The 26,166-nt window shown below is 48.2% G+C and overlaps 1 protein-coding gene across 1 annotated transcript in view; it reads left to right on the plus strand.

The window, feature by feature from the left end:
• Positions 1-26,166, plus strand: part of abcc10 (ATP-binding cassette, sub-family C (CFTR/MRP), member 10) — a 317,294-nt gene that overhangs the window by 45,184 nt on the left and 245,944 nt on the right. The window contains exon 4 of the mRNA XM_038798938.1: positions 5,555-5,782. Within this exon, the coding sequence (XP_038654866.1) occupies positions 5,555-5,782 (228 nt within the window). The remainder of the gene's footprint in view (positions 1-5,554; positions 5,783-26,166) is intronic.

Here is a 26,166-nt window from a genome sequence, read left to right on the forward strand (position 1 = left end):
TTTGTTTTATTGGATGCATGTATTGACAGGTGGGCCGTTGTTTGGGGTGGTGGGAGGATGGGATCGTTGTTATTGTTAAGGGGATTGATTTTGTATTTGTTACCGTTTACTGTCTGCGGGTGGGGTGTACATTTTGAAGGAAAATGTGAAACTGGAGAATAAAAACATTAAAAATAAAGGCACTTTACTTTCCAAGTTTGGTCAACTTACGAGAGAGAGTGATTTAGATAAGTACCAAAACCACGCTGCTTTACATGGTTTTAGGTTCAACAGTTATACAATTTCCAAAAGTCATTAGCCCTGCCTCAGCTGGACTCCGTTCAATCCTTGTCGCTACAGTTATACCTTAACCAATGAAGTTTACTTTCTGCAGCATGGTGTGATCAGCTCATGATGTAGTGATATTCTGTCCACTGTCCATCTGTCATTTTTCAAGCCCCTCTCATCCGCTGTCCTTTGCTCTCCCTTACTCCCATTTCCTCTCATCATAATGCGGTTCCTAGCTGTACCAGTGTCTTGCCTGAGTAAGGTATGCCTGGGGTTGCTGATAAGAGCTGGTTCCTCGGGATGTGTTTCCGCTGACCACGTTATTTCTGTATGATTCTGTCTTTCTTAGGGATATGGTCAAGTTGGCCAGCTTAAACCCCATTATACAATGTGACCACTGCTTTTAGCAAGTGTTTTAAAATGCTTGTTACTGCTATGTTCTAAGAATACATGTTTAATGGTTAATAATTATTACTAGATATATTTTCTATGGTTTCAGTCCTCCGTAAACTAACTTACGTAGAGCAATTCTAGTGTTATCCTAGCTATCTGGTTTTAAGGGGTCTCGTCTCAGGACCCCCCCTGCTTCATGTACACTGTGGAAGCTCTATCCTCCTATCCACTGTGGGAAGTTCTGTGTTCCCTATCCACTGTGGGAAGCTCTGTGTTTCCTGTACACTGTGGGAAGCTCTGTGTTCCCTATCCATTGTGGGAAGATCTGTGTTCCCTATCCAGTGTGGGAAGTTCTGTGTTCCCTTTCCACTGTGGAAAGCCCTGTGTTCCCTATCCATTGTGGGAAGATTTGTGTTCCCTATCCACTGTGGCAAGCTCTGTGTTCCCTGTACACTGTGGGAAGCTCTGTGTTCCCTGTACACTGTGGGAAGCTCTGTGTTCCCTGTACACTGTGACAAGCTCTGTGTTCCCTGTACACTGTGGGAAGCTCTGTGTTCCCTGTACACTGTGGGAAGCTCTGTGTTCCCTGTATACTGTGGGAAGCTCTGTGTTCCCTGTACACTGTGACAAGCTCTGTGTTCCCTGTACACTGTGGGAAGCTCTGTATTCCCTATATGTTCACTGTGGGAAGCTCAGTGTTCCCTGTACACTGTGGGAAGCTCTGTGTTCCCTGTACACTGTGGGAAGCTCTGTGTTCCCTGTACACTGTGACAAGCTCTGTGTTCCCTGTACACTGTGGGAAGCTCTGTATTCCCTATATGTTCACTGTGGGAAGCTCAGTGTTCCCTGTACACTGTGGGAAGCTCTGTGTTCCCTGTACACTGTGGGAAGCTCTGTGTTCCCTGTACACTGTGACAAGCTCTGTGTTCCCTGTACACTGTGGGAAGCTCTGTGTTCCCTGTACACTGTGACAAGCTCTGTGTTCCCTGTACACTGTGGGAAGCTCTGTGTTCCCTGTACACTGTGGGAAGCTCTGTGTTCCCTGTACACTGTGGGAAGCTCTGTGTTCCCTGTACACTGTGACAAGCTCTGTGTTCCCTGTACACTGTGACAAGCTCTGTGTTCCTGTACACTGTGGGAAGCTCTGTATTCCCTATATGTTCACTGTGGGAAGCTCAGTGTTCCCTGTACACTGTGGGAAGCTCTGTGTTCCCTGTACACTGTGACAAGCTCTGTGTTCCCTGTACACTGTGACAAGCTCTGTGTTCCCTGTACACTGTGGGAAGCTCTGTATTCCCTATATGTTCACTGTGGGAAGCTCAGTGTTCCCTGTACACTGTGGGAAGCTCTGTGTTCCCTGTACACTGTGACAAGCTCTGTGTTCCCTGTACACTGTGGGAATCTCTGTGTTCCCTGTACACTGTGGGAAGCTCTGTGTTCCCTGTACACTGTGGGAAGCTCAGTGTTCCCTGTACACTGTGACAAGCTCTGTGTTCCCTGTACACTGTGGGAATCTCTGTGTTCCCTGTACACTGTGGGAAGCTCTGTGTTCCCTGTACACTGTGGGAAGCTCAGTGTTCCCTGTACACTGTGACAAGCTCTGTGTTCCCTGTACACTGTGGGAAGCTCTGTATTCCCTATATGTTCACTGTGGGAAGCTCAGTGTTCCCTGTACACTGTGGGAAGCTCTGTGTTCCCTGTACACTGTGACAAGCTCTGTGTTCCCTGTACACTGTGGGAATCTCTGTGTTCCCTGTACACTGTGGGAAGCTCTGTGTTCCCTGTACACTGTGGGAAGCTCTGTGTTCCCTGTACACTGTGGGAAGCTCTGTGTTCCCTGTACACTGTGGGAAGCTCTGTGTTCCCTGTACACTGTGGGAAGCTCTGTGTTCCCTGTACACTGTGACAAGCTCTGTGTTCCCTGTACACTGTGGGAAGCTCTGTGTTCCCTGTACACTGTGGGAAGCTCTGTGTTCCCTGTACACTGTGGGGAGTTCTGTGTTCCCTGTACACTGTGGGAAGCTCTGTGTTCCCTGTACACTGTGGGAAGCTCTGTGTTCCCTGTACACTGTGGGAAGCTCTGTGTTCCCTGTACACTGTGGGAAGCTCTGTGTTCCCTGTACACTGTGGGAAGCTCTGTGTTCCCTGTACACTGTGGGAAGCTCAGTGTTCCCTGTACACTGTGGGAAGCTCAGTGTTCCCTGTACACTGTGGGAAGCTCTGTGTTCCCTGTACACTGTGGGAAGCTTTGTGTTCCCTATCCATTGTGGGAAGCTCTGTGTTCCCTATATGTACACTGTGGGAAGCTCTGTGTTCCCTATCCACTGTGGGAAGCTGTGTTCCCTGTACACTGTGGGAAGTTCTGTGTTCCCTGTACACTGTGGGAAGCTTTGTGTTCCCTATCCATTGTGGGAAGCTCTGTGTTCCCTATCCACTGTGAGAAGTTCTGTGTTCCCTATATGTACACTGTGGGAAGCTCTGTGTTCCCTATCCACTGTGGGAAGCTGTGTTCCCTGTACACTGTGGGAAGTTCTGTGTTCCCTATAGGTACATTGTGGGAAGCTCTGTGTTCCCTATCTGTGAACCGTGGGAAGCTCTGTGTTCAGTAAATGTACACTGTGGGAAGCTCTGTATTCCCTATATGTTCACTGTGGGGAGCTCTGTGTTCCCTGTACACTGTGGGGAGCTCTGTGTTCCCTGTACACTGTGGGAAGCTCTGTGTTCCCTGTACACTGTGGGAAGCTCTGTGTTTCCTGTACACTGTGGGAAGCTCTGTGTTCCCTGTACACTGTGGGGAGCTCTGTGTTCCCTGTACACTGTGGGAAGCTCTGTGTTCCCTGTACACTGTGGGAAGCTCTGTGTTTCCTGTACACTGTGGGAAGCTCTGTGTTCCCTGTACACTGTGGGAAGCTCTGTGTTCCCTGCACACTGTGACAAGCTCTGTGTTCCCTGCACACTGTGGGAAGCTCTGTGTTCCCTGCACACTGTGGGGAGCTCTGTGCTCCCTGCACACTGTGGGAAGCTCTGTGTTCCCTGTGCACTGTGGGAAGCTCTGTGTTAGAACAAAGTACAGCACAGGAACAGGCCCTTCGGCCCTCCAAACTCGTGCCGACCATGCTATCCCTCTATTCCCATCCTATTCATGTATTTGTCAAAATGCCCCTTACATGTCACTATCGTCCCTGCTTCCACCACCTCCTCCGGCAGTGAGTTCCAGGCACCCACTACCCTCTGTGTAAAAAAAACTTGCCTCGTACATCTCCTCTAAACCTTGCCCCTTGCACCTTAAACCTATGCCCCCTAATAATTGACTCCTCTACCATGGGAAAAAGCCTCTGACTATCCACTCGGTTTATGCCCCTCATAATTTTGTAGAACCTCTATCAGGTCGCCCTTCAACCTCCATCGTTCCAGTGAGAACAAACCGAGTTTATTCAACCGCTCCTCATAGCTAATGCTCTCCATGCCAGGCAACATCCTGGTAAATCTCTTCTGCATCCTCTCTAAAGACTCCACATCCTTCTGGTAGCGTGGCGACCATAATTGAGCACTATACTCCAAATGTGGCCTAACTAAGGTTCTATACAGCTGCAACATGACTTGCCAATTCTTATACTCAATGCCCTGGTCAATGGAGACAAGCATGCCGTATGCCTTCTTTACTACCTTCTCCACCTGTGTTGTCCCTTTCAGTGACCTGTGGACCTGTACACCTAGATCTCTCTGACTTTCAATACTCTTGAGGGTTCTACCATTCATTGTACCATTCACTGTGTTCCCTGTACACTGTGGAAAGCTCCGTGTTGCCTGTACACTGTTGGAAGCTCTGTGTTCCCTGTACATGGGAAGTGGTGTGCCCCCTGTACACCGTGGGAAGTGGTGTGCCGCCTGTACACCGTGGGAAGTGGTGTGCCGCCTGTACACCGTGGGAAGTGGTGTGTCCCCTGTACACCGTGGGAAGTGGTGTGTCCCCTGTACACCGTAGGAAGCGGTGTGCCCCCTGTACACAGTGGGAAGCGGTGTGCCCCCTGTACACAGTGGGACGTGGTGTGCCCCCTGTACACCGTGGGAATTGGTGTGCCCCCTGTACACTGTGGGAAGCGGTGTGCCCCCTGTACACATGGGAAGCGATGTGCCCCCTGTACACTGTGGGAATTGGTGTGCCCCCTGTACACTGTGGGAAGCGGTGTGCCCCCTGTACACATGGGAAGCGATGTGCCCCCTGTATACTGTGGGAATTGGTGTGCCCCCTGTACACTGTGGGAAGCGGTGTGCCCCCTGTACACTGGGAATTGGTGTGCCCTCTGTGCACTGTGGGAAGTGGGGTGCCCTCTGTGCACTGTGGGAAGCGGTGTGCCCCCTGACACTGTGGGAAGCGGTGTGCCCCCTGTACACTGTGGGAATTGGTGTGCCCCTTGTACACATGGGAAGTGGTGTGCCCCCTGTACACTGTGGGAAGTGGTGTGCCCCCTGTACACCGTGGGAAGTGGTGTGCCCCCTGTACACTGTGGGAAGTGGTGTGCCCCCTGTACACCGTGGGAAATGGTGTGTCCCCTGTGCACTGTGGGAATTGGTGTGCCCTCTGTACACTGTGGGAAGTGGTGTGCCCCCTGTACACTGTGGGAAGTGGTATGCCCCCTGTACACTGTGGGAAGCGGTGTGCCCCCTGTACACTGTGGGAATTGGTGTGCCCCCTGTACACTGTGGGAGGGAAGATCCTGTGATGAAACCATGTGACTATGGTGTCAGCAAATGAGGGAAGTGGAACCTCTGTCTTATGCTGTTGACTTGAAGTGATGAGTTCTATTACTTGATTTACTTGGTAAAAGTTCCCTGGGACTGGGTCCCATTTTCTTCTTTACCTGCTAACCTCTATCTTTTATTGATTTCACAGCTGATGTCTGAGATTCTTTTTGGAATGCGAGTAATAAAGTTTTACACCTGGGAGAACCATTTCATCAATAAGATTGCTAACTACCGGGAAAAAGAGCTGGGCCGTCTTAAAGTGATCAAGTATCTTGATGCAGTTTGTGTTTACATGTGGGCTGCCCTTCCTATAGTCATCTCCATTCTTACCTTTGTCACCTACGCTTTGCTGGGGCACCAGCTAACTGCTGCCAAGGTCAGTGATTTATTTCTTGGTGTAACTCACTGTTTCTTTATTTTAGTTGACATTTCTTCCCCAATTCTTTGTTCTTAATGCAGGGGCAGTGGAATTGATGGCCTAGTCCACGAAGCCAATAGTAGATTTGACTGGAGTTGAGAATGTAAATCACACACATCAAACATGATGGCCCATTCATTTTAAATTTCCTCTACGCTCTGTTTACAGAAACATGTGTCTTTTTTTGCAGAGTCAATAAAATGGGTCACAACCAAGTAATTTTTACCTAATGACTAGACAGCATAACATTGTGGAAGAGCCACGAATTAAGTGACTTTTGATAAACCTGTCTAAGATGCAATTGCATGGGTTTACTGAACCTCTTTCTGAAATGGCACAGTAAAGTGCTCAGTTGTATTCAACAAGATAGCTTACCGCTAGATTCTCAAGAGCGATTAGAGGTGCACAAGGAAGGCTCATATTGTATAAATGAATGAAAATACAAGATGTAACATGATGAGGAACAAAGGTGTAGCATTTGAACGACGAAACAAGGTAGGTAAGATTGTAAGAAATAGGAGCAGGAGTAGGCCATTCGGCCTCAAGCTTGCTCTGCCATTCAACAAGATCATGGCTGATCTGATTGTGTCCGTAACTCCACATTCCTGCTTACTGCCCATAACTCTTCATTCCCTTCTGGATTAAAAATCTCTAACTCCGAGACATCACCGCAGGAGTTCCTCAGTGTACTGTCCGAGTCCAACTATCTGCAACTGCTTCATCATTGACCTTCCCTCCATCATCAAGTCAGAAATATGGATGATTGCAGATGATTGTACAATGTTCAGCATAATTTCCAACTCCTCAGACATTTAAACAGTCCGTGCCCATATACAGCAATAAATAAGCAACATTCATGCTCCACAAGCTCCAGGCAATGATTATCTCCAACAAGAGAAAAATCTAACAATCTCTCCATGACATTAAATGGCAATATCATGACTGAAATCCTACTGTCAACACCCTCGGATTACTATTGACCAGAAATTGAACCGGACCTTCCACTTAAATACTGTGGCTGCAAGAGCTGGTCTGATGCTGGGAATTCTGCAGCAAGTAACTCAACTCCTGACTCCCAAAAGTGTGATGGAATATTCTGCCATCTTCAATGGTCACTGCCGCCATCACTGATGTATAGTAGCAGCACTGTGAACCATCTGAAAGGTGCACTGCACCAACTCATCAACGCCCTTCGACAGCATCTTCCTAACCTGTGACCTCTGAGAAGGACAAGGGCAAACAAACACATGGGAACCCTACCACCTGAAATATCCCCTCCAAACCACACATTTTTAAATTGGAACCATATCGTCATTCCTTCACTGTCAGTGGGTCAAATTCCTGGAATTCCCTTCCAAACAGCAATGTGGGTGTTCCTGCACCACATGGCCTGTAGCAGATCAAGAAGATAGCTCACTACCACCGTCTCAAGGTTGGGAACGGGCAATAAATACTGGTCTAGCCAGTGACATCCTCACCTTGTGAAATAATGTTTAGAAAATAGTACGGTTTACGAGCAGCAGTAAAGCTTATGAAAAAATGAAATGAAAATCACTTATTGTCACGAGTAGGCATCAATGAAGTTACTGTGAAAAGCCCCTAGTCGCCACATTCCAGCACCTGTTCGGGAAGGCTGGTACGGGAATTGAACCGTGCTGCTGGCCTGCCTTGGGCTGCTTTAAAAGCCAGTGATTTAGCCCAGTGTGCTAAACCAGCCCCTACTGCTTATCAGTAGCAATGGAGTTTATTCATTATATGAGAGAAGTTCACATTCAGCTTGAGGGTGAGAAATAGCTGGGGCCTAAACAGATATGTTCGCATCCTCTTTAACAACAGGCGAGGTTTTAGAGGACTGGAGAATAGCTAATTTTATTCCCTTGTTTAAGAAAGGAAGCAGGGATAACCCAGCAAATTACATCGGTGGTGGGGAAACCTTTGGAAAAGACACTGAGGGACAGGAGATATGAACAGTTGGAGAAAAATGGAGTTAGTGACAGGCAGCATGGTTTTGTACTGGGAAGGTCATGTCTCAACAACTTCATTGAGTTTTTTGAAGAGCTGACATAGAAAATTGATGAGGGAAGGGCTGTGGATGTAGTTTATATGGACTTTAGTAAAACATTTGACAAGGTCCTACAAGGTCTACAAAAACTAAAATAACATGGAATACGGGCTGGGCTGGCTCGATGGATATGAACTGGTTTGGTTATAGAAGACAGAGTCGCGGTGGAAGGATGATTTTCAGAATGGAGATCTGTAGCTAGTCGTGTTCCACAGGGATCAGTGCTGGGACCTCTGTTGTTTGTAGTACATGTAAATGATCTGGAGGAAAATGTGGGTGGTCTGATTAGTAAGTTTGAGGATGGTATGAAGATTGGCAGAGTTGCTGATAGTGCCGAGGTTTGTCAGAGGATACAACAGGATATAGATAGATTGGAGACTTGGGCACAGAAATGGCAGATGCAGTTTAATCCGGACAAATGCGGGGTGATGCATTTTGGAGGATCAAATCTAGGTATGACTTATACTACAAATGGCAGATCGCTTAGGAGCATTAACATACAGAGGGATCTGGGCGTGCAGGTCCACAGTTCCCTAAAAGTGGCAACACAGATGATCAAGGTGATTAAGAAGGCACATGGCATGCTCGCCTTCATCAGCTAGGGCATTGAGTACAGGAGTTGGGAAATCATCTTGCATCTGTATAAAACCTTGTTAGGCCTCATTTGGAGCATTGCGTACAGTTCTCGTCACCACATTATCATAAGAACGTGAAAGCTTTGGAGAGAGTGCAAAGAAGATTCACCAAAATGTTTCCTTGTCTCTGGAGTGTTGGCTATGAGAAGAGGTTGAATAAACCAGGATTGCTTTCACTGGAAAGCTGGGGGCTGAACAGAGACCTTATAAGAGGTCGACAAAGTTATGAGAAGCATAGACAGGGTGGATAGTCAGAGGCTTTTTCCAAGGGTGGAAGTGTCAATTACACAGGGGCACAGGTTCAAGGTGAGAGGGGGAAGGTTTAAGGGAGATGTGCGGGCTACCATTTTCTGGCAGAGAGTAGTGGGTGCCTGGAACGCGCTGCCAGAGGATGTGGTGGAAGCAGCACATTAGCAACATTTAAGAGGCATCTGGATGGATACATGAATAGGGAGGAAATAGAGGGACACGGACCGAGTACAGGCAGAAGGTTTTCTTTTAGTTCGGGCATCATGATTGGCACAGGCTTGGAGGACCGAAGGGCCTGTTCCTGTGTTGTACTTTTATTTGTTCTTGGGAAGTGTGAGTGACGAATGGTTAAAAATGAAATGAAGGTAATTAGGAAGGTATGAAGGCAGAGTTGAACTGGGAAACTAATTTAGAAGAAAAGACAGTAGCAATGCAATGGCTGACTTTTAAGGAAATATTTAATAACTCTCAATGAAGGTTTATCCGAATGAGAAAGAAAGACTATGAAGGATAAATAAGGATGTTAAGGTCAGTACCAAATTGAACGAAACAGTGCACAATTCTGTGAAGCCAGAAGATTGGGCACGCTTTAAGAACCAGCAAAGAATGACTGAAAAAAAGAGGGAGAAATGATGTGAGAAAGCGAATTAGAAGATAGTCTTCAAGTCTTTAAAAAGGAAAAAAGGAACTAAAATGAGTGTTGGTCCTCTGGAGAGAGAGTCTGGGAATTAACAATGGAAACAGTGGTTAGCACTGCTGCCTCATGGCACTGAGGACCGGGGTTCAATCTTGGCCCCGGGTCACTGTCTGTGTGGAGTTTGCACTTTCACCCTATGACTTTGTGGGTTTCCTCCGGGTGCTCTGGTTTCCTCCCACAGTCCAAAGATGTGCAGGTTGGATGGATTGGTCATGCTAAATTGCCCCTTAGTGTCCAAAAGGTTATAGAATCATAGAGTTTGCAGTACAGAAGGAGGTCGTTGGGTGTGCGCCAGCCCTTGGAGGGAGCGCCCCGTTTGGACCCGGCCTGTCCCCGTGGCCTAGTGGCCCCACCCAACCCCCTTGGACACTAGGGGCGGTTTAACGTGGCCAGTCCACCTAGCTGCACATCTTTGGGCTGTGGGAGTTGGGTGGTGTTGCTGGGCTGCGGGTCGGAGTGGAGGTGTGGGCTTGAGTGGGGTGCTCTCTCTTTCGGGCTGGTGCAGACTCGATGGGCCGGATGGCCTCGTTCTGCACTGTAATTTCTGTGAAAACAAGGAATTGGCGAGAGCATTGAGCAGGTCTTTTGTCTGGTTCAGTATAGGAGACTTGAAAGACTTCCCAAAGATACTTGAAAATCAAGAGACGAAAATGACGGAGGAACTTAAAATGATCACTATTACCAGGGATTAGGTACTGGGAAATCTGTAAGTCCCAAGGACCCGGCGGCCTACATTTAAGGCCTTAAAATAAGTGATTGCAGGGATACGGCAGACATTGGTTATAATTTTCCAAAACTGGAGAGGAATGAAGTATAGAAAAGCAGTACACTATTTAAATGGAGAGAGATTGCAGAACTCTGCAGGACAGAGTGCGTCTTGGTACATAAATGACATAATGTTGGTGTGCATGTACAGCAAGAGATCAGGAAGGCCTGGAATGAAGTATTTATTGCAAGAGGAATGGAATGGAATGTAAAAGTAGGGAAGTTTTACCAGAGCAGTACAGAGCCTTGGTGAGACCCCACCTGGAATAGTTTTGGTCCCCTTATCATAGAATCATAGAATTTACAGTGCAGAAGGAGGCCATTTGGCCCATTGAGTCCGCCCTTACAAAGATCACTCTACTGAAGTCCACGTATCTACCCTATCTCCGTAACCCAGTAACTCCCACAAAACATGTTTTGGACACTAACGGCAATTTAGCATGGCCAGTCCACCTAACCTGCACATCTTTTGACTCTGGGAGGAAACCGGAGCACCCGGAGGAAACCCACGCACACACGAGGAGAAAGGGCAAACTCCGCACAGACAGTGACCCAAGCCGGGAATTGAACCTGGGACCCTGGAGCTGTGAAGCAACTGTGCTGACCACTATGTTACCGTGCTGCCAAGGACAACCTCAAACAGGTGGCCTGAGTGGGGGGCAGGGAAGACGGGGGAAGGGAAACATAGCTAGAAAGTGGGGTGAAAAGGGGGATGGAGAATTCGCACAGACAGTGACCCAGCCGGGAATCGAACCTGGGACCATGGTGAAGCAACAGTACGAAGCAGTGCAAACTATGCTACCGTGCTGCATGAGCAGCATTTCAGAGAAGGTTCACTTGACTCATTCCTGGGATGAAGGGGGTTATCTTATGTAGTAAGATAGAACAGGCTCTGTTTTTTCGCGACTAGGGGATTCTCACAGTAACTTCATTGCAGTGTTAATGCAAGCCTAATTTTGTAATAATCTTTAATAAAGATTATTATTATTACCCTCTTTAGTGAGGAGACCAGAACTGTACACAGTACTCCAGATGCAGTCTCACGAATGCCCTGCACATTTGCAGCAAGATTTCCCTACTTTTACACTCTTATCCCCTTGCAATAAAGCCATATGCCTTCCTAAACACATGCTGTACCTGCAAGTTGACCATCTATGATTCATGTACAAAGACACCAAGATCTAGGTTACAAGAATGTTGCCAGGGCTAGAAAGTGGCTACAAGGAGAGATTGGATAGGTTGGATTATTTCTTTGGAGCAAAGAAGGTTGAGGGGTGACCAATTAAGCTGTACAAAATTATGGGGGCGGGGGGGTGGGGGGGGGGGGGGGGGTGGGGGGGGGGGGGGGGGGGGGGGGGGGGGGGGGGAGATGGGGTGGACGGGATTAAAATTGTCTCCCTGGTGGAGAATTCTATAACCAAGGGGCATAGATTCAAGATAAGAGGCAGAGGTGTAAAGGGGGCATGAGGAAGAACTTTTTTATGCAGAGGAGAGTGGGAGTCTAGTATTTGCTGCCTGTGTTGGTGGTGGAGGCAGAGTGTGTTTTGGTGTGTTTGCATACCAGCTGAACATTTAACGAGCGGAAGCCATTGTGGTTCACATAGTTCACAGCTTGATGCCATAGAATAGGCAGCACGGTAGCATTGTGGACAGCACAATCGCTTCACAGCTCCAGGGTCCCAGGTTCGATTCCGGCTTGGGTCACTGTCTGTGCGGAGTCTGCACGTTCTCCCCGTGTGTGCGTGGGTTCCCTCTGGGTGCTCCGGTTTCCTCCCACAGTCCAAAGTTGTGCAGGTTAGGTGGATTGGCCATGATGAATTGCCCTTAGTGTCCAAAATTGCCCTTACTGTTGGGTGGGGTTACTGGGTTATGGGGCTAGGGTGGAAGTGTGGGCTTGGGTAGGGTGCTCTTTCCAAGAGCCGGTGCAGACTTGATGGGCCGAATGGCCTCCTGCACTGTAAATTCTATGAAATCCCATAATCCCTTCTCTTCCCTCTGTGAAGCCTTTCCAAGAAGCTCAAGTTTCAGGCTTCCCTTTGCTTCCCTATTTAACTCCTCAGCAAACTCCCCCCCCCCCCCCCCCCCCCCCCCCCCCCGGCTTAACTCGCCCCACCCTATATACACATACATGCAGAAGACAGACAAACACAGAGGGGAAAGAGGGGTACATAGAAAAGAATATAAATGTGAAAAGGATAAAAGTTTCTGTTTCAGATGGATGTCTTCTGGTGCACATTTCTTCAGCCTGGGCCTTCAGTTAGAGGATTATGTTTCTGTCTGTAATGGTTTTCATGGTTGATTCATCAAGTTCCACAGTGGTTACCACTATTGCCTCCTAGTGCCAGACAATTTTATTGAGGTACTTTTTGGCATATAAAACCGTGACATTGTATAGTACTGCACAGATGGAAAAGCAAGTAACGCATAGCAGAAACCACAACTCCGTTCTCGCAAGGACCTACCTAAAACCACCCTCTACTCTACACTACCCTAGTGTCCCCCCCCTCCCAGCTGACGATTAATTCTCTGCAAAGAAGTCAATGAATGGCTGCCACCTCCGGGCGAACCCCGATAGTGAACCTCGCAAGGCGAACTTAACCCTTTCTAGACCGAGAAAGCTCGCCATGTCCGATAGCCATGCTTTGGTCTTCGGGGGCTTTGAGTCCCGCCATGCCAACAGTATTCGTCGCCGGGCTACCAGGGAAGCGAAGACCAAGACGTCACCCCCCTTCTCCTCCTGGACTCCCGGGTCCTCCGACATCCCAATGATTGCCACCTCAGGGCTCATTACCACCCCAGTTTTCAAAACCCGGGACATGATGTCCGCGAATCCCTGCCAGTATCCGCTGAGTCTAGGGCACAACCAGAACATGTACACATGATTATCCGGCCCACCGGCGCATCTAGCGCACTTGTCCTCCAGCCCGAAGAATTTACTCATCCGGGCCACCGTCATGTGGGCCCCGTGCACAACCTCAAACTGGATCAGATCTACCCAAATACCGTCTTCCATCTACCCCCCCTCTCCCTCCCCCTAAGCCACTCAGTCTGTGTATTCACTGCTCCCATTAGCTCTTTGTAAATATCTGAGACTCTACCCTCACCTACTTCTCCCCGAGTAACTACCCTGTCCTGCCTCCCCTTTGGTGGGAGGCATGGGAAGGACGGCACCAGTCTGCGCACAAAATCCCGCACCTGTAAGTATCTAAAGTCATTCCCTCCCGCCAGCCCAAACTTCTCCTCCAATGCCCTCATGCTCGGAAAGCTCCCTTCCAGGAGCAGATCACCCACCCTCTCAATCCCCGCCCTCTGCCACAGTCGATACCCACGGTCCATGTTCCCCGGGACAAATTGGTGATTGCCGCAGATTGGGGCCCACACCGATGCTCTCACTTCCCCTATATGCCTCTTTCACTGGCCCCAGATCCGCAGAGCAGGTACCACTATAGGGCTGGTGGTGTACGCACCGGTGGGAGCGGCAGGGGTGCCGTAACCAGGGCTGCCAAACTGGTGCCCCTGCACGAAGCAGCCTCCACCCGCTCCCAAACCAACCCCGTGCCCACCATCCATTTCCTGATCATCGCTATGTTGGCCGCCCAGTAATAGTTGCTGAAGTTCGGCAACGCCAGCCCCCCCCTCCCCTCTGTTCCTTTTGAGCATCACCTTCCTCACACGCGGGGACTTCCCCGCCCAGACAATCCCAGGATAATTTTATTCAGCCTCTTAAAGAAGAATCTTGGGATGAAAATGGAGAGGCACTGAAATATGAACAAGAATCTCGGAAGAATCGTCATCTTGATAGTCTGCACCCTCCCCGCCAATGACAGCGGGAGCGCATCCCACCTCCGAACCTCCTCCCTCACTCGTTCCACCAGTCGGGACAGGTTGAGCTTATGCAATCTGCCCCAATCCCGTGGCACCTGTATCCCCAAGTATCTAAAGCTTTCTCCTATCAGCCTGAACGGCAACCCCTTCAGCCTACTCTCCTGCCCCCTCGCCTGAATTGCGAACATCTCGCTCTTAGCCATGTTCAATTTATATCCTGAAAACCGGCCAAATTCCCTCTGGGTTTCCATGATATCGTCCATCCCCACCATTGGGTCTGACACGTATAACAACAGGTCATCCGCGTATAACGAGACTTGATGTTCCAATCCCCCCCAGACCAGCCCTTTCCAGTCCCTTGAAGCTCTCAGAGTAATTGCCAGCGGCTCTACGGCCAGCGCAAACAGCAGTGGGGAGAGAGGGCAACCCTGTCTTGTCCTGTGGTACAGTCTGAAGTAATCTGATGATGTCCTGTTCGTCCTTACACTAGCCTCTGGGGCCTGATATAACAGCTTAACCCAGTCAATGAACCCCTCCCCGAACCCAAACCTTCCCAGCACCTCCCACAGGTAGTCCCACTTGACCCGGTTTAAAAGCCTTTTCCGCATCCATAGCTGCCACTGTCTCTGCCTTCCTGCCCTCCGGGGGCATCATGATCGCATTAAGCAGCCTTCTGAAATTGGCCGCCAGTTGCCTCCCCTTTACGAACCCAGTTTGGTCCTTCGCAATTACGTGCGATACACAGTCCTCAATTCTAGTCGCCAAGATCTTGGCCAGTAACTTAGCGTCTGCGTTGATCAAGGAGATTGGCCTGTAAGACCCACAAGCCTCCGGGTCTTTATTCCGTTTCAGAATAAGCGAAATAGTGGCCTGCAACATTGTCGGGGGTAGAACCCCTCTGTCTCTTGCCTCGTTGAAAACCCTGACCAGCACCAGCCCCACTATCTCGGCAAACTTTTTGTAAAACTCCACCGGATACCCATCCGGCCCCGGGGCTTTACCCGACTGCATGACCTTCAGGCCTCCCAATACCTCTTCGATCCTAACCAGGGCCCCCAGTCCGTCTACCAACCCCCTACCTACTCTTGGGCAGGTCAGTCCGTCCAGAAATTGCCTCATCCCCTCCGGTCCCCTGGGGGGTTCCGAAGTGTACAGCTTACTGTAGAAGTCCTGAAACACCTTGTTCAGCCCTGCCGGGTCCCCCGCCAAATTTCCCTCCCTATCCGCTATCCTTCCTATCTCCCTAGCCGCTTCTTTCTTCCTTAGTTGTTGCTCGAGCATTCTGCTGGCCTTCTCTCCATGCTCATATATCGCCTTGCCTGTGGTCAGCGCCCCAAACTCTGTGCAGCCTCTGTCGTTTCCTGAGTAACTCTGGCCTCGGGGACTCCACGTAGCTCCTGTCCATCCGTAACATTTCCTGAACCAATCGGTCCGTTTCTTCCCTATCTGTCCTGTCCCTATGCGCCCGGATTGAGATCAGCTACACTTGGAGTATAGTGTTCAATTCTGGTCGCCACACTACCAGAAGGATGTGGAGGCTTTAGAGAGGATGCAGAGGAGATTTACCAGGATGTTGCCTGGTATGGAGGGCATTAGCTATGAGGAGCGGTTGGATGAACTCGGTTTGTTCTCACTGGAACAACGGAGGTTGAGATGCGACCTGATAGAGGTCTACAAAATTATGAGGGACATAGACAGAGTGGATAGTCAGAGGCTTTTTCCCAGGGTAGAGGAGTCAATTACTAGGGGGCATAGGTTTAAGGTGCGAGGGGCAAGATTTAGAGGAGATGTACGAGGCAAGTTTTTTTTACACAGAGGGTAGTGGGTGCCTGGAACTCGTGGCCGGAGGAGGTGGTGGAAGCAGGGACGATAGTGACATTTAAGGGGCATCTTGACAAATACACGAATAGGATGGAAATAGAGGGCTACGTGTAGAAGTGTAGAAGATTTTAGTTTAGATGGGCAGCATGGTTGGCACAGGCTTGGAGGGCCGAAGGGCCTGTTCCTGTGCTGTACTTTTCTTTGTTCTTTGTTCCCCTCTCACCACTGCCTACAGTGCCTCCCAGAGCACTGCTGCTGAGACTTACCTGCAGGCAATTCTGCATGCAGTTCCTCAGTCTCACACACTGCCTCGTCCGTAAGCAATCCAACTTCCAACCTCCATTGTGGGCGGTGAAAGCCATCCTTACAAATCCGTAGGTCCACCCAGTGTGACCATCCCGGCCAGCAAGTCCCGGCTCATGACAAAGAAATCAATTTGGGAATACACCTTTTGGACATGGGAGTAACACGAAATCTCTCTCGCTGACGGATGGCTAAATCTCCACGGATCAGCTCCCCCCATTTGCTCCATTAACCCTCTCGGTTCCTTTGCCATCGCTGGCAACCTGCCCGTTTTTGAAGACGACCGATCCAGGCTCGGTCCAGGACTGTGTTAAAGTTCCCACCCAAAATCTGTTTGCGTGAGTCCAAGTCAGGGATCTTCTCTAGCAACCTCCTGATAAAATCCCCCCCCCCCCCCCCCCCCCCACCCCACCCCACACACACTTTGCCAACCAGCCATCCCTTTCCTTGGCCAGCCCTCCAGCCATGTGTCGTGCCTCCTCTGGTACGCCTCCTGGCCGGCTCCACCCATGACCTCCCAACTGTTGCCAAGTCCAGTTTCCATGCTCGTCAGCAATGAACTCCCCCCCCCCCCCCCCCCCCCCCCAGCAATACCATCCTACGACCTAACCCCTGCTCTAGTCTAACTAAATGAGCCCCCCCATCCCCCACCTGGCTTCCGTTGACTAGCCCACCCAGCTAGCCTGGTGGCTCCCAGTTTCGGGGCCAGCACGTCTCCCACCTATTGTTCCCTGGCTCCCCTCCCCCTGGCCTATCCATACCACTTCCCCAAACCAGCCCTGTGTGGAGTCTGTGTTAAGGAATGGATTAAGAAACATTCCAATTAGATGTCTCATTGATCCAATAATTGGCGCTGATATGTAAAGAGGCTACAGGTGGTCTTGGGAGCATGTGATGTGATGATAGAGTTTGGTGCTGAGTGTGTTAAAGGAAAAATAAAGGTGTTTGGGAAAAGGAGCAGAACTCTTGACTCTTTACTCAACAGCAGCCTGAGGCTAACATTGGTAGCAGAGGATGGCTGCTGTATAAATGTAAAGGGTTGAAAGAAACTTTTCCAGGAAAAAAAAAAGAATTTTTTTCAACCAAGAAGTGAGTGAGAAGGAAAAGGAAAATATGGCTGAACCTAGGATATAGATGGCTGGATATGGCTATCCACCATTATTTCCTGGAAGGGGATCGTACAACCAATGGAGAAGTGCAGTTGTTATGTGGACTCTGGTATCTGCTTTGGGAAAGAGGAAACAAGGTATGGCATTGGCTCTTTCTCTACCTTATGACAGTAAAATCCGAAGCATAGTATTTTCTGAATTGGAAGAGTTAGACTCAGAAGAAAGTGTGGAGATTCTATTGCAGTTTATGGATAAGATTGATCAAAAAGATGACTTGTGAGGTGCGTATGAAGCCTGGTCAGAATTTGATAGATTCCGTAAAACAGAGGATATCTCCATTGAGGACTGGATAATGGAATTGAGCAGACTATACAGAAGGCTGCACAAACACTACCTGGAATTTCCACAATCTGTGTTGCCATTTAAGTTGCTAGAGTGTCCAATATGGATAGGCTCCTGGTTTTGACAGGAGTTAAGTTTGCGGATAATGATACCTTATTCGATCAGATGATAGAGGCCCTAAAGAAGTTCCTGGGGAAACATTCAATTCCTATGGCTCTCATGTCACAAATGGTCAGTCAGCGATAAGGCAGACCATGGAAGATACACTGCTGACGAGGATGGCGAGATCGTACAGCTACAAACAGTTTACGTAAATATGGAAGGAAATCGGGACCCGGAAATTATGAGGACAGAAACTCATTTAAAACTTATAATAGAAGGAGGGAAATGGAGAATGGAAATAGGAAAATGAACCCCAAAAATGCCCGGGGTATGATAAATCGATGTTTTTGGTGTGACTCTCAATACCATTGTGCTTTCAACTGTCCATCACGTTGTAATGGAGTGTTTGAAGCTAAACATGACATGAAAGAGTCGGAAGAGGAAAAAGATAGTGACCAGAAAGAAGACATTGTCCTCTGAACAAGCAGTTTTGCTCCAGTAATGAGCGTGTTGGCTGCAGAATCCTTCAATTGTGCTGTATTGGACAGTGGCTGCACATCTATTGTGTGTGGAATTGACTGATTGAAATGTTACCTGGACTCTGTTACGATGTTCAGCATTCAAAAAGTTAAGAAATTTGTAAGTTCCACACAAGTTTCAGGTTTGGAGATACTCTGAAGTCACTGAAAAGAGTGATGATCCCTTGCAATATTGCCGGAGTAAATCATTTCATTCGCACGGATGTTGTATCAAGTGAGATACCTTTGCTTCTGAGCAGACCGTCGATGAAGAAAGCACACATGGAACAGGATAAGTCAACAGTTTTTGGAAAGACGGTGGACTTACAATTGGGAGAGTATCGTATTCCATTACTGACAAATAATATTTCAAGTAGAGTTGTTAAGGATGTGTTATTGGCAGTTGAAAATGGGACTTTAGTTGATAAAAAGCTTGTTGTAGTAAAACTGCATAGGCAATTTGCGCATCCGTCTCCTCGGAGGCTGAAAAATTTATTAAAGGATGCAGGGGATGAAGACTAGGCAAAGCTGATAGAACAGGTACGGCATGGTAGCATTGTGGATAGCACAATCGCTTCACAGCTCCAGGGTCCCAGGTTCGATTCCGGCTTGGGTCACTGTCTGTGCGGAGTCTGCACATCCTCCCCGTGTCTGCGTGGGTTTCCTGCGGGTGCTCCGGTTTCCTCCCACAGTCGCAAAGATGTGCAGGTTAGGTGGATTGGCCATGATAAATTGCCCTTCGTGTCCAAAACTGCCCTTAGTGTTGGGTGGGATTACTGGGTTATGGGGATGGGGTGGAGGTGTTGACTTTGGGTAGGGTGCTCCTTCGAAGAGCCGGTGCAGACTTGATGGGCTGAATGGCCTCCTTCTGCACTGTAAATTCTATGAAATCTATAATTCTATGAAACAGGTCCGTGATCGCTGTGAGGTTTGTAGGAAGTACAGAAGGACACCATCACGACTGATAGTAACCCTACTTTTGGCCAGGGATTTTAACGACATTGTGGCCATGGACCTTACGATCTGGGATAAAGCTAACAATATATTTATTTTGCATTTTGTAGATTTAGCAACCAAATTTAGTCAATCAACCATTGTACGAAGTAAAGAAAAGAGTAATCCTGGATCAGATTGTGGGAAAATGGATAGGGACAGCAATGGGCTTACCGGCAAAGTTCCTTACAGACAACGGGGGAGAATTTGCTTATGATGAGTTTAGGGATATATGTGAAAACCTAAATATCACAGTTATGAATATGGCTGCGGAAAGCCCATTTAGTAATGGTGTGTGTGAAAGAAACCATGCAGTAATAGCTGACATGCTCTGGAAAATTTTGGCAGACAGACCAAATTGCAAGTTAAATTCAGCCTTAGTATGGGCGGTACATGCAAAGAATTCGTTTGAAGATGGTTGGGGATTATAGTCCCTATCAATTAGTGTTTAAAGAACAAAGAAAATTACAGCACAGGAACAGGCCCTACGGCCGGAGCCAATCCAGATCCTTTATCTAAACCTGTCTCCTATTTTCCAAGGTCTATTTCCCTCTGTTCCCTGCCCATTCATATATCTGTCTAGATGCATCTTAAATGATGCTATCATGCCCGCCTCTACCACCTCCTCTGGCAAAGCGTTCCAGGCACCCACCACCCTCTGCATAAAAACCTTTCCACGCACATCTCCCTTAAACCTTCCCCCTCTTACCTTGAAATCGTGACCCCTTGTAATTGACAACCCCAATCTTGGAAAAAGCTTGTTGCTATCCACCCTGTCCATACCTCTCATAATTTTGTGGACCTCAATCAGGTCCCCCCTCAACCTCCGTCTTTCCAACGAAAACAATCCTAATCTACTCAACCTTTCTTCATAGCTAGCACCCTCCATACCAGGCAACATCCTGGTGAACCTCCTCTGCACCCTCTCTAAAGCATCCACATCCTTCTGGTAATGTGGCGACCAGAAATGCATGCAGTATTCCAAATGTGGCCTAACCAAAGTCCTATACAACTGTAACATGACCTGCCGACTCTTGTATTCAATACCCCGTCCGATGAAGGCAAGCATGCTGTATGCCTCTTGACCACTCTATCAACCTGCGTTGCCACCTTCAGGGTACAATGGACCTGAACTCCCAGATCTCTCTGTACATCAATTTTCCCCAGGACTCTTCCATTGACCATATAGTCCGCTCTTTAATTTGATCTTCCAAAATGCATCACCTCGCATTTGCCTGGATTGAACTCCATCTGCCATTTCTCTGCCCAACTCTCCAATCTATCTATATTTTGCTGTATTCTCTGACAGTCCTCCTCGCTATCTGCAACTCCACCAATCTTAGTATCATCTGCAAACTTGCTAATCAGACCACCTATACCTTCCTCCAGGTCATTTATGTATATCACAAACAACAGTGGTCCAAGCACGGATCCCTGTGGAACACCACTAGCCACCCTTCTCCATTTTGAGACACTCCCTTCCACCACTATCTGTCTCCTGTTGCCCAGCCAGTTCTTTATCCATCTAGCTAGTACACCCTGAACCCCATACGACTTCACTTTTTCCATCAACCTGCCATGGGAAACTTTATCAAATGCCTTACTGAAGTCCATGAATATGACATCAACAGCCCTTCCCTCATCAATTAACTTTGTCACTTCCTCAAAGAATTCTATTAGGTTTGTAAGACATGACCTTCCCTGCACAAAACCATGCTGCCTATCACTGATAGGTCTATTTTCTTCCAAATGTGAATTGATCCTATTCCTCAGTATCTTCTCCAACAGTTTGCCTACCACTGACGTCAAGCTCACAGGTCTATAATTCCCTGGATTATCCCTGCTACCCTTCTTAAACAAAGGGACAACGTTGGCAATTCTCCAGTCCTCCGGGACCTCATCCGTGCTCAAGGATGCTGCAAAGATATCTGTTAAGGCCCCAGCTATTTCGACCCTCGCTTCCCTCAGTAACCTGGGATAGATCCCATCCGGTCCTGGGGACTTGTCCACCTTAATGTCTTTTAGAATACCCAAAACTTCCCCATTCCGTATGACAATTTGACCGAGAGTATTTAAACATCCATCCCTAGCCTCAACATCCATCATGTCTTTTTCTTTGAGAAGGTGACTGAACAGGTGGACGAGGGTAAAGCAGTTGATGTGGTGTATATGGATTTCAGTAAAGCGTTTGATAAGGTTCCCCACGGTCGGCTATTGCAGAAAATACGGAGGCTGGGGATTGAGGGTGATTTAGAGATGTGGATCAGAAATTGGCTAGTTGAAAGAAGACAGAGAGTGGTGGTTGATGGGAAATGTTCAGAATGGAGTTCAGTTACGAGTGGCGTACCACAAGGATCTGTTCTGGGGCCGTTGCTGTTTGTCATTTTTATAAATGACCTAGAGGAGGGCGCAGAAGGATGGGTAAGTAAATTTGCAGACGACACTAAAGTCGGTGGAGTTGTAGACAGTGCGGAAGGATGTTGCAGGTTACAGAGGGACATAGATAAGCTGCAAAGCTGGGCTGAGAGGTGGCAAATGGAGTTTAATGTGGAGAAGTGTGAGGTGATTCACTTTGGAAAGAATAACAGGAATATGGAATATTTGGCTAATGGTAAAATTCTTGGTAGTGTGGATGAGCAGAGGGATCTCGGTGTCCATGTACATAGATCCCTGAAAGTTGCCACCCAGGTTGATAGGGTTGTGAAGAAGGCCTATGGTGTGATGGCCTTTAGTGGTAGAGGGATTGAGTTCCGGAGCCATGAGGTCATGTTGCAGTTGTACAAAACTCTAGTACGGCCGCATTTGGAGTATTGCGTACAGTTCTGGTCGCCTCATTATAGGAAGGACGTGGATGCTTTGGAACGGGTACAGAGGAGATTTACCAGGATGTTGCCTGGTATGGAGGGAAAATCTTATGAGGAAAGGCTGATGGACTTGAAGTTGTTTTCGTTAGAGAGAAGAAGGTTAAGAGGTGACCTAATAGAGGCATACAAAATGATCAGAGGGTTAGATAGGGTGGACAGCGAGAGCCTTCTCCCGCGGATGGAGGTGGCTAGCACGAGGGGACATAGCCTTAAACTGAGGGGTAATAGATATAGGATAGAGGTCAGAGGTGGGTTTTTTACGCAAAGAGTGGTGAGGCCGTGGAATGCCCTACCTGCAACAGTAGTGAACTCGCCAACATTGAGGGCATTTAAAAGTTTATTGGATAAGCATATGGATGATAAGGGCATAGTGTAGGTTAGATGGCCTTTCGTTTTTTTTTTTTCCATGTCGGTGCAACATTGAGGGCCGAAGGGCCTGTACTGCGCTGTATCGTTCTATGTTCTATGTTCTATGTTCTATGTCCCTCTCCTTGGTGAATACCGATGCAAAGTACTCATTAAGAATCTCACCCATTTGCTCTGACTCCACGCATAAATTCCCTCTTTTGTCTTTGAGTGGGCCAATCCTTTCTCTAGTTACCCTCTTGCTCCTTATATACGAATAAAAGGCTTTGGGATTTTCCTTAACCCTGTTCGCCAAAGATATTTCATGACCCCTTTTAGCCCTCTTTATTGCGCGTTTGAGATTCGTCCTACTTTCCCGATATTCCTCCAAAGCTTCATCAGTTTTGAGTTGCCTCGATCTTGTGTAAGCTTCATTTTCATCTTAGCTAGTCTCACAATTCCACCCGTCATCCATGGTTCCCTAATCTTGCCATTTCTATCCCTCATTTCCACAGGAACATGTCTGTCCTGCACTCTGATCAACCTTTCTTTAAAAGACTCCGACATTTCAAATGTGGATTTACCCGTAAACAGCTGCTCCCAATCCACATTCCCTAGCTCCTGCCGAATTTTGTTATACTCTGCCTTTCCACAATTTAGTACTCTTCCTTTAGGACCACTCTCGTCCTTGTCCATGAGTATTCTAAAACTTACGGAATTGTGATCGCTATTCCCAAAGTAATCACTGACTGAAACATCAACCACCTGGCCGGGATCATTCCCCAATACCAGGTCCAGTATGGCCCCTTCCAGAGTTGGACTATTTACATACTGCTCTAAAAAACTCTCCTGGATGCTCCTTACAAACTCTGCTCCATCTACACCTCCAACACTACACGAATCCCATTCAATGTTGGGGAAGTTAAAATCTCCCATCACAACCACCCTATTGCTCCTCCATTTTTCTATAATCTGTCTGCATATTTGTACCTCTACTTCATGCTCGCTTTTGGGAGGCCTGTAGTAAAGTCTCAACAATGTTACTGCACCCTTCCTATTTCTTAGCTCCACCCATATTGCCTCAGTGCTCGAATCCTCCATAGTGTCCTCCTTAATCACAGCTGTGATATCATCTCTGACTAGTAATACAACTCCTCCACCCCTTCTACCTCCCTCTCTATCCCTCCTGAAGCATCTATACCCTGGGATATTCAGTTGCCAGTCCTGCCCTTCCCTCAACCAAGTCTCAGTAATACCAATAACATCATATTCCCATGATGTGGAGATGCCGGCGTTGGACTGGGGTGAGCACAGTAAGAAGTCTTACAACACCAGGTTAAAGTCCAACAGGTTTGTTTCAAACACGAGCTTTCGGAGCACGGCTCCTTCTTCAGGTGAATGGAAAGGCTTGTTCCAGAAATGCCATATAAACATTTCTGGAACAAGCCTTTCCATTCACCTGAAGAAGGAGCCGTGCTCCGAAAGCTCGTGTTTGAAACAAACCTGTTGGACTTTAACCTGGTGTTGTAAGACTTCTTATCATATTCCCAGGTACTGATCCAAGCCCTAAGTTCATCTGCCTTACCTGCTACACTTCTCGCATTGAAACAAATGCACCTCACACCACCTGTCCCTTTGCGTTCATCATCTCTTCCCTGTCTACTGTTCCCCTTAGTCACATTGAGTTTATTATCTAGCACTTTACTGGCTTTAGTTGCTGCCTCTTTACTGACCTCGAACTTCCTAATCTGGTTCCCATCCCCCTGCCACATTAGTTTAAAACCTCCCCAACAGTGTTAGTAAACGCCCCCCCTAGGACACAGGGTCCAGTCCTGCCCAGGTGTAGACCATCCGGTTTGTAATGGTCCCATCGCCCCCAGAGCCGGTTCCAATGTCCCAAAAATTTGAACCCCTGCCTCCTGCACCATCTCTCAAGCCACATATTCATTCTGACTATTCTTGAATTTCTACTCTGACTGTCCCGTGGCACTGGTAGCAATCCTGAGATTGCTACCTTTGAGGTCCTTCTTTTTAACTTATCTCCTAAAGCCCTAAATTCTGATTGTAGGACCTCGTCCCATTTTTTACCTATATCATTGGTGCCTATATGCACCACGACAACTGGCTGTTCACCCTCCCCCTTCAGTATGTCCTGCAGCCGATCGGAGACATCCCTGATCCGTGCACCCGGGAGACAACATGCCATTCTGGAGTCTCGTTTTCTACCACAGAAACACCTGTCTACTCCCCTTACAATTGAATCCCCTATGACTATAGCCCTGCCAGTCTTTTTCCCGCCCTTCTGTGCAGCAGAATCAGCCACGGTGCCATGAGCCTGGCTACTACTGCCTTCCCCTGGTGAGTCATCTCCCCCAACAGTGTCCAAAACGGTATACCTGTTTTGGAGGGAGATGACTGCAGCGGACACCTGCACTGCCTTCCTGCTCTTTCTCTGCCTTTTGGTCACCCATTCCCTGTCTCCATCACCAATCCTAATCTGCGGTGTGACCAACTCACTGAACGTGCTATCCACGACCTCCTCAGCATCGCGGATGCTCCAAAGTGAGTCCATCCGCAGCTTCAGAGGCGTCATGGGGCAGCACGGTAGCATTGTGGATAGCACAATTGCTTCACAGCTCCAGGGTCCCAGGTTCGATTCCGGCTTAGGTCACTGTCTGTGCGGAGTCTGCACATCCTCCCCGTGTGTGCGTGGGTTTCCTCCGGGTGCTCCGGTTTCCTCCCACAGTCCAAAGATATGCAGGTTAGGTGGATTGGCCATGATAAATTGCCCATAGTGTCCAAAATTGCCCTTAGTGTTGGGTGGGGTTACTGGGTTATGGGGATAGGGTGGAGGTGTTGATCTTGGGTAGGGTGCTCTTTCCAAGAGCCGGTGCAGACTCGATGGGCTGAATGGCCTCCTGCACTGTAAATTCTATGTAAATCTATGTAACAGGAGCTGCAGCTGGACACACTTCGCGCACATGAAGGAGTTAGGGGCATCGGCCGCATCCCTAAACTCCCACATTGAGCACGAGGAGCATAACACGGGTCTGGGATCTCCTGCCATTTTTACCCTTTACCTTAACTGACTATAAATATAATCTAAAATAATGAATAAGTGAAAGGAATAAAGGTTTTACTTACCAATCACAATACTCACCAACACACGAAGAGTTAAATTCCTCCCAGCTGCTGCTAATTGGAGCACTTTCCTTACCAGCCAATCAGGTCACTGCTTGCTCTGATGTTACTCTTCAAAGTATGTTTTAAAAGTTTTAAAGAGGTAAACTTACCTTCCCAACGACCCCTCGCCACTGCCCCCGCCGAAAATCTGAAGGCTGCTGCTCCTTTTCAACACAGTCTTTTATTTTTGATTAGAGGAGGAGGGCGGGTGGGAGACACTACACGTGTAGTGTCTCGGGTTTAGCCGCTGTCCAAATATATCAGTTCACTCACCTTCCCAGAGTGCAATGCGACCGCTCCCACTCAGCTCTTCCCACGCGCTGCTCCTGCAAGGGAAGTTTTTAAAATAGGAAAACTTACCTTTCCAACAGCCCCCTGGTTACTGCTCCCGCTGAAAAAGCACACTTCGCGCCCTGAATCTACCTGTTTGGTAGAAATCCTAAAATTCCATCCATGTTGGATGACCAGTCTCCAGCTTGGGAAGGGACTCCAATTAGCTCTGCCTTTGCTGAGCATTTAAATGCATTAC

This window comes from Scyliorhinus canicula, chromosome 6 (genome assembly GCF_902713615.1).
Source record: "Scyliorhinus canicula chromosome 6, sScyCan1.1, whole genome shotgun sequence".
Taxonomy (NCBI): domain Eukaryota; kingdom Metazoa; phylum Chordata; class Chondrichthyes; order Carcharhiniformes; family Scyliorhinidae; genus Scyliorhinus; species Scyliorhinus canicula.